Below are 6,998 nucleotides of genomic sequence, written 5' to 3' on the forward strand. Positions count from 1 at the left end.
AGGCGTCTGGATATTTATTTTGAACAAACATTCCACTGTTTACAGCAGGCGTCTGGATATTTATTTTGAACAAACATTCCACTGTTTACAGCAGGCGTCTGGATATTTATTTTGAACAAACATTCCACTGTTTACAGCAGGCGTCTGGATATTTATTTTGAACAAACATTCCACTGTTTACAGCAGGCGTCTGGATATTTATTTTGAACAAACATTCCACTGTTTACAGCAGGCGTCTGGATATTTATTTTGAACAAACATTCCACTGTTTACAGCAGGCGTCTGGATATTTATTTTGAACAAACATTCCACTGTTTACAGCAGGCGTCTGGATATTTATTTTGAACAAACATTCCACTGTTTACAGCAGGCGTCTGGATATTTATTTTGAACAAACATTCCACTGTTTACAGCAGGCGTCTGGATATTTATTTTGAACAAACATTCCACTGTTTACAGCAGGCGTCTGGATATTTATTTTGAACAAACATTCCACTGTTTACAGCAGGCGTCTGGATATTTATTTTGAACAAACATTCCACTGTTTACAGCAGGCGTCTGGATATTTATTTTGAACAAACATTCCACTGTTTACAGCAGGCGTCTGGATATTTATTTTGAACAAACATTCCACTGTTTACAGCAGGCGTCTGGATATTTATTTTGAACAAACATTCCACTGTTTACAGCAGGCGTCTGGATATTTATTTAGAAGCCCCAGATGTGTATCATTGACCCTAGTTAGATTACAAACAATATGAAAACAGATAATATCGCATCCTCTGTTGAATCAATAAGAAGAGATTTGATGAGATCTTACCACTGTGGGAATAATTCAAACTGGATACAAGTGGATAGAGATTGGGCCAAGTACAGAAAGCATGGGGCGGCAGGGTTAGAGCATTGGACTAGTAACCGGAAGGTTGCAAGTTCAAACCCCTGAGCTGTCGTTCTGCCCCTGAACAGGCTGTTAACCCACTGTTCCAAGGCCGTCATTGAAAATAAGAATTTGTTCTTAACTGACTTGCCTAGTTAAATAAAGGTAAAATAAAATAAAATACATTTTCAACAGGAGATTTACACACAACAACAACAAAAAGTATTCAGCTCTGTATGTGACTGCTGACAGTTTTGTTGGTGAAAACGTAGCAGTTTTTGCTTTAAGATGTCTGTCATGCACATCATTACTCTACACTACGGTTAATCATTATTAATTGTATTTTTCCTGCTGGTTTGCCAGATGTGTAGAATCAATGCATAAACCCCGTTTCCCACCATGCAGTTTGTAACATGATGAGGAGCCAGTCTTTGTTTACTCTGAGAGCTGGTGGGTACAGAGATCATTTCATGTGGACATGAGAGGACAGAGAGATCTGCTGTGGATTTTACGTTGTAAGTATTGACAGCCAACCGGGGAGAGAAGGAACATTTATCAAATCATATTAATAATGGATCTAAACGTTTGAGTATTTTATGAACAATACACTGTCTAAAATGAACTACTTTATTTTTTTAAACAAAGTGTTTTGGTTTAAAAGACTGAAGTAATAGTCGTTGTGTTGTGGGAAGTATAGTAGAAGACAGTGGAATCAAAATGATCCCCTTCCTCAGCGGAACCTTTTTCTCACTTGTAGAATAAAAAAAATTAAAAAAGGAGAGTGACAACCTTCGTTATTTAAATCCTCTCTTCTAGACTGACCAATCAGGAGTGACAACGATGACAGCATCACTCGTCCGCTCTCCGGTGTTTCACCCGGTGTTCATGGGTTTCCTGGCTCTGTCGAGCTTGGAGGGAGTGTTCACCTGTCGTCTAGGGACCCCAGAAGAATGCGCCAATTGTTCCTTTGTGCCTGGCTACAAACTGGCTGGGATGGGCTATGATGTCGTAACACTGAGACAAAAACGGGCCTCTGTGTTTGATGTCAACAGTTACTTGGCTAACTCCTGCATGGTATGTGTGAACCCACTTATGGGAGGTGAGCTTCAGAAACTCCCCTTGCACATGAAGGACTGGCGCGCCGAAAGTGACTGCAAGAGGAAGACTCTGAGTTCCTACTACTACTCTGTCAGCTCTCTTGTGGATGATATAGCCTTCTTTATAGCGAATGACTGGAAGGCGGGGCTAAAGCTGGAGAATGTAGACCTGCAGTTAGCAGGCAGCAAGTCCAAGGTGTACGGCTTTGCATCCGCACACTCAAACGCAGACAGGTCTTCCTTCTCATTTCAACAATTTACCTGCTCCGTCTACAGGTCAGGCCATGTATCATGATGTTTGTGAGGTCATGTGTATTTAAATTCTAAGTGCTTGAAGCAATTGTGCAGCGCTCTCTCAGCGCTTTCAGCAAACTTTAGCCATAAAATGGCTTTTGAAACACTTAAAAAAAAAAAATGTAACCATCTAGTTTGCTTTTTCCTAGAGAGCAATAATGTATATATAGTTCCTCCTTGGATTAATTTATCCCATCAACAAGTTCAATATACTTTTGAAAGTTGTCCTTTTTTAGAATTCACTTTGCAAATTCTAAGCAGGCGTTCACAGCTCTGAGGGTCACAGTCATGCAGATTTTCAGCATGACCTTTTATTAAGCAGAGACATCATTTCCAGGGAGGGACCAGACTTGCTCTCCAGCCAATCAGTAATATTAATTGATCAATTACATACCAGGGCGAAATGAAAACCAGCAGGACTGTGAAACTGTAGGGCCTGAATTGTGCCCCCTGATATATAGGAGATTTGTACATTTCTTATAGCTGCCCAGTTAACAGCCACTCTAACCCTCTTTTAGTTTCAGTGTGCCCAGTTAACAGCCACTCTAACCCTCTTTTAGTTTCAGTGTGCCCAGTTAACAGCCACTCTAACCCTCTTTTAGTTTCAGTGTGCCCAGTAAACCCCCACTCTAACCCTCTTTTAGTTTCAGTGTGCCCAGTAAACCCCCACTCTAACCCTCTTTTAGTTTCAGTGTGCCCAGTAAACCCCCACTCTAACCCTCTTTTAGTTTCAGTGTGCCCAGTAAACCCCCACTCTAACCCTCTTTTAGTTTCAGTGTGCCCAGTAAACCCCCACTCTAACCCTCTTTTAGTTTCAGTGTGCCCAGTAAACCCCCACTCTAACCCTCTTTTAGTTTCAGTGTGCCCAGTAAACCCCTACTCTAACCCTCTTTTAGTTTCAGTGTGCCCAGTAAACCCCCACTCTAACCCTCTTTTAGTTTCAGTGTGCCCAGTAAACCCCCACTCTAACCCTCTTTTAGTTTCAGTGTGCCCAGTTAACAGCCACTCTAACCCTCTTTTAGTTTCAGTGTGCCCAGTAAACCCCCACTCTAACCCTCTTTTAGTTTCAGTGTACCCAGCAAACCCCCACTCTAACCCTCTTTTAGTTTCAGTGTGCCCAGTAAACCCCCACTCTAACCCTCTTTTAGTTTCAGTGTGCCCAGTAAACCCCCACTCTAACCCTCTTTTAGTTTCAGTGTGCCCAGTAAACCCCCACTCTAACCCTCTTTTAGTTTCAGTGTGCCCAGTAAACCCCCACTCTAACCCTCTTTTAGTTTCAGTGTGCCCAGTTAACAGCCACTCTAACCCTCTTTTAGTTTCAGTGTGCCCAGTAAACCCCCACTCTAACCCTCTTTTAGTTTCAGTGTGCCCAGTAAACCCCCACTCTAACCCTCTTTTAGTTTCAGTGTGCCCAGTAAACCCCCACTCTAACCCTCTTTTAGTTTCAGTGTGCCCAGTTAACAGCCACTCTAACCCTCTTTTAGTTTCAGTGTGCCCAGTAAACCCCCACTCTAACCCTCTTTTAGTTTCAGTGTGCCCAGTAAACCCCCACTCTAACCCTCTTTTAGTTTCAGTGTACCCAGCAAACCCCCACTCTAACCCTCTTTTAGTTTCAGTGTGCCCAGTAAACCCCCACTCTAACCCTCTTTTAGTTTCAGTGTGCCCAGTAAACCCCCACTCTAACCCTCTTTTAGTTTCAGTGTGCCCAGTAAACCCCCACTCTAACCCTCTTTTAGTTTCAGTGTGCCCAGTAAACCCCCACTCTAACCCTCTTTTAGTTTCAGTGTACCCAGCAAACCCCCACTCTAACCCTCTTTTAGTTTCAGTGTACCCAGCAAACCCCCACTTAGCCTGGATTTCCAGCGACGCATAGCTTCTCTGCCACACCACTACACATCCAACAGTGAGGCGTACAAGGACATCATTGATACCTACGGAACCCACTACATCAGTGATGGAAACCTCGGAGGGATGATGAAGAGGGTGACTAGCATTCGCACCTGTCTAGCAGCCCTAAACAAGGTCTTTGTGTCCGACGTGGAGACATGTCTGAGTATGGGGTTGGACTTGGACATACCTGTAGGACTGCCCGTTGACTTAGGGCTAAACCTTTTGGGTGGACAATGTTCGAAGGTCGCTACCAACTCTGACAGTGCAACAGGGTACAGCATGGGCTTCTTAAGCCACCACACGGAAGTGAACGGTGGGAGAACCTTAAATGGAGTTGCTTCTATGAGAAAAGCTAATATAGATAGTTTCTTAAAATGGATGAAAAGCCTAAATGAGTTTCCGGAAATGGTATCCTTCTCCCTGCAGCCTCTATATCAACTGGTTGATGACAAACAGACGAGCGCTGATCTACAAACAGCTATTAGTCAGTATGTGATCGACAGCGGGATTAAGAGAATAAAGACAGAGAATCAAGCATGCAGGCATTCACCTGACCTTTCTGCTGATTGCTGCCCCCTGTTGGCAGGGAGAGGCAAACTAACAGTCTTTGTGGACCGTGGGTTTAGTCTAAGGGGTGATGGGATGGCCGAACCAGAGGTTTACGTCAAACTGTGGTGTTCAGGTCAGCACAGGCTGACCCGCTGGATCACCACCTATGATCCACTTTGGCATACACATTTCAACTTTAACTATGTAAACACCCAGTCCTCTCTAGAGCTCCAGGTGTGGGATAAGTCCCCAGGGGAACGTGACGATGACCTCCAGGGTGGGTGTTCTGTAAACCTGGAGCAGGGGAGCCACGTGCATAGCTGTGGACTCAGTAATGGGAGTTTCACATTCTCTTACACATTAACTTGTGACAAACACCTGACTGGTGATAAATGTGACCAATATTACCCCTCCCCAAACTAGAGGGGAAATCAGTGAAGAATCGCAGTTCATCCAGAACTATAATGTTGTGTGAATTGTTACGTACTCTGTCCACGAGAGAGTCATAGTGACAGATTACAGTAGGATAACAATATATACAATTTGACCTTTGAAACATTTTACAATTTTTCTTCTTTAGTCTTTTAGATCATCGTATTTTATGTATGTAACAATCAGTGGTGTAAAAAGTATTAAATTATCATACTTGAGTAGTACTTTACAATTATTTTTACTTAAACTACTTTACAACACTGATAACAATGTAGGAGAACAGTCATGAAAAATTATTCATGAAAATTATTCATGAATATGAATGAAAGCACTTCTGTAATGTAGCATTTTAACCACTAGAGGGAAATGTAGTCCTTAGTTATCCTTTAGTTGTATCAGATGTTGCAGTGTGTAGTTCTCATGTGATGGGGAATACGACCTACTTACTACATAATAAATTCTTCTTCTTCTGATTGTTTTAGCTTTTGTATTTATTTCAAAGAGGGTTGTAAAGTACACTGAGTGTACAACACATTATGAACATCTCTTTTCATGACATAGACTGACCAGGTGAATCCAGGCGGAAGCTATGGTTCATTCATGATATAATTAGTTGAATCCACTTCAAGTAGTGTAGATGAAGAGGAGGAGACGGGTTAAAGAAGGATTTTTAAGCCTTGACACCATTGAGACATGTATTGTGTGTGTGTGTCATTCAGAGGGTGAATGGGCAAGACAAAATATTTAAGTGCCTTTGAACGGGGTGTGATAGTAGGTGCCAGGCGCATCGGTTTGAGTCAAGAACTGCAACGCTGCTGGGTTTTTCATGCTCAACCATTTCCCATGTGTTTATAAGAATGGTCCACCACCAAAAGTACATCCAGCCAACTTGACACAACTTGTGGAAGCATTGGAGTCAACATGGGCCAGCATCCCTGTGGAACGCTTTCAACACCTCGTAGAGTCCGTGCCCCTGACGAAATGAGGCTGTTCTGAGGGCAAAATGGGGGCAACTCAATATTAGGAAGGTCTTCTTAATGTTTTGTACACTCGGTGTAAAAGTGAACAACATTTTATGATCACATTTAGTACCAGAGTGAGTTGAAAGAGGAAACATTGAAAGTGGGTAAATTAAGGCAGACAGAGAAACATGTCTTTCATCTACTATATGAGACTTGCACCTTAGTTAACAGAGGGTCTGCATTGGTTACACTTGACGTCAGCCACCAGTGTGTGCAGAGGGAGGAGAGAGTAAGTGCCATTGTCTAGGTTGACCCAGATGCTAGGCTATTCAACCAGTCGTAGAAGCCCACAGAATAATTTCTAAACCTGACCCTGCCAACCGCTTCCCCCTGACACCTCGGTCATGTGATTAAAGAATCCCCAGGAGTGTCTTGACACACTGCCCCTATTACTGAGGATGATCCTGCACCAGCTACTCAAGGCTACAAACCTTCCTCCCCTCAGCAGTCTCCTGTGACGCACACAGTTCCTCACCTCACAAACAGACACCTTGTTGAGAGTGGCCAAGCAGGTGTGGACGGAGGTCACAATCTTCAGCCCTCCTCCCAGGGTCGCCTAAAGAAGTTAAGAGTACATTTCTCTCTCTCTCTCTCTCTCTCTCTCTCTCTCTCTCTCTCTATATATATATATATATATATATTTATATATATAAATTGTCTCTCCACAATAATACAATAGTTTACAATCCAAAAAAAACAGATAAAAAAAAAACACATTGTGGAAACTCAAATTGTTTTGAGACAATAAAAGCAGTCATAGTCAAACATGGTACAGTATTTCACTTGGAGTGACCACCTGAGGGCTGTCGTGTGTGCCAATTTGTGGTGATGAAACGC

General features: G+C 42.7%; 1 protein-coding gene across 3 annotated transcripts; it reads left to right on the forward strand.

The window, feature by feature from the left end:
• Positions 1–1,285: 1,285 nt before the first annotated feature.
• LOC110492656 (perforin-1) lies at positions 1,286–5,612 on the forward strand. Of its 3 annotated transcripts, none has more exons than XM_036947673.2 (3): positions 1,286–1,392; positions 1,694–2,250; positions 4,089–5,612. In XM_036947673.2, exons 2-3 carry the CDS (start codon positions 1,718–1,720, stop codon positions 5,128–5,130), a joined length of 1,575 nt encoding a protein of 524 aa, XP_036803568.2. In that variant the 5' UTR covers positions 1,286–1,392; positions 1,694–1,717; the 3' UTR covers positions 5,131–5,612. The 3 variants fall into 3 exon arrangements, with proteins under 3 accessions (XP_036803568.2, XP_036803569.2, XP_090060026.1); XM_036947674.2 differs by having other exon boundaries at positions 1,316–1,392; positions 4,095–5,612; XM_090203900.1 differs by lacking the exon at positions 4,089–5,612 and adding an exon at positions 3,333–3,378 and having other exon boundaries at positions 1,316–1,392.
• The last annotated feature ends 1,386 nt before the right edge of the window (positions 5,613–6,998 follow it).

This window comes from Oncorhynchus mykiss, chromosome 16, assembly GCF_057628025.1.
Source record: "Oncorhynchus mykiss isolate SJ-2025 chromosome 16, ASM5762802v1, whole genome shotgun sequence".
In the NCBI taxonomy this organism is placed as follows: Eukaryota; Metazoa; Chordata; class Actinopteri; order Salmoniformes; family Salmonidae; genus Oncorhynchus; species Oncorhynchus mykiss.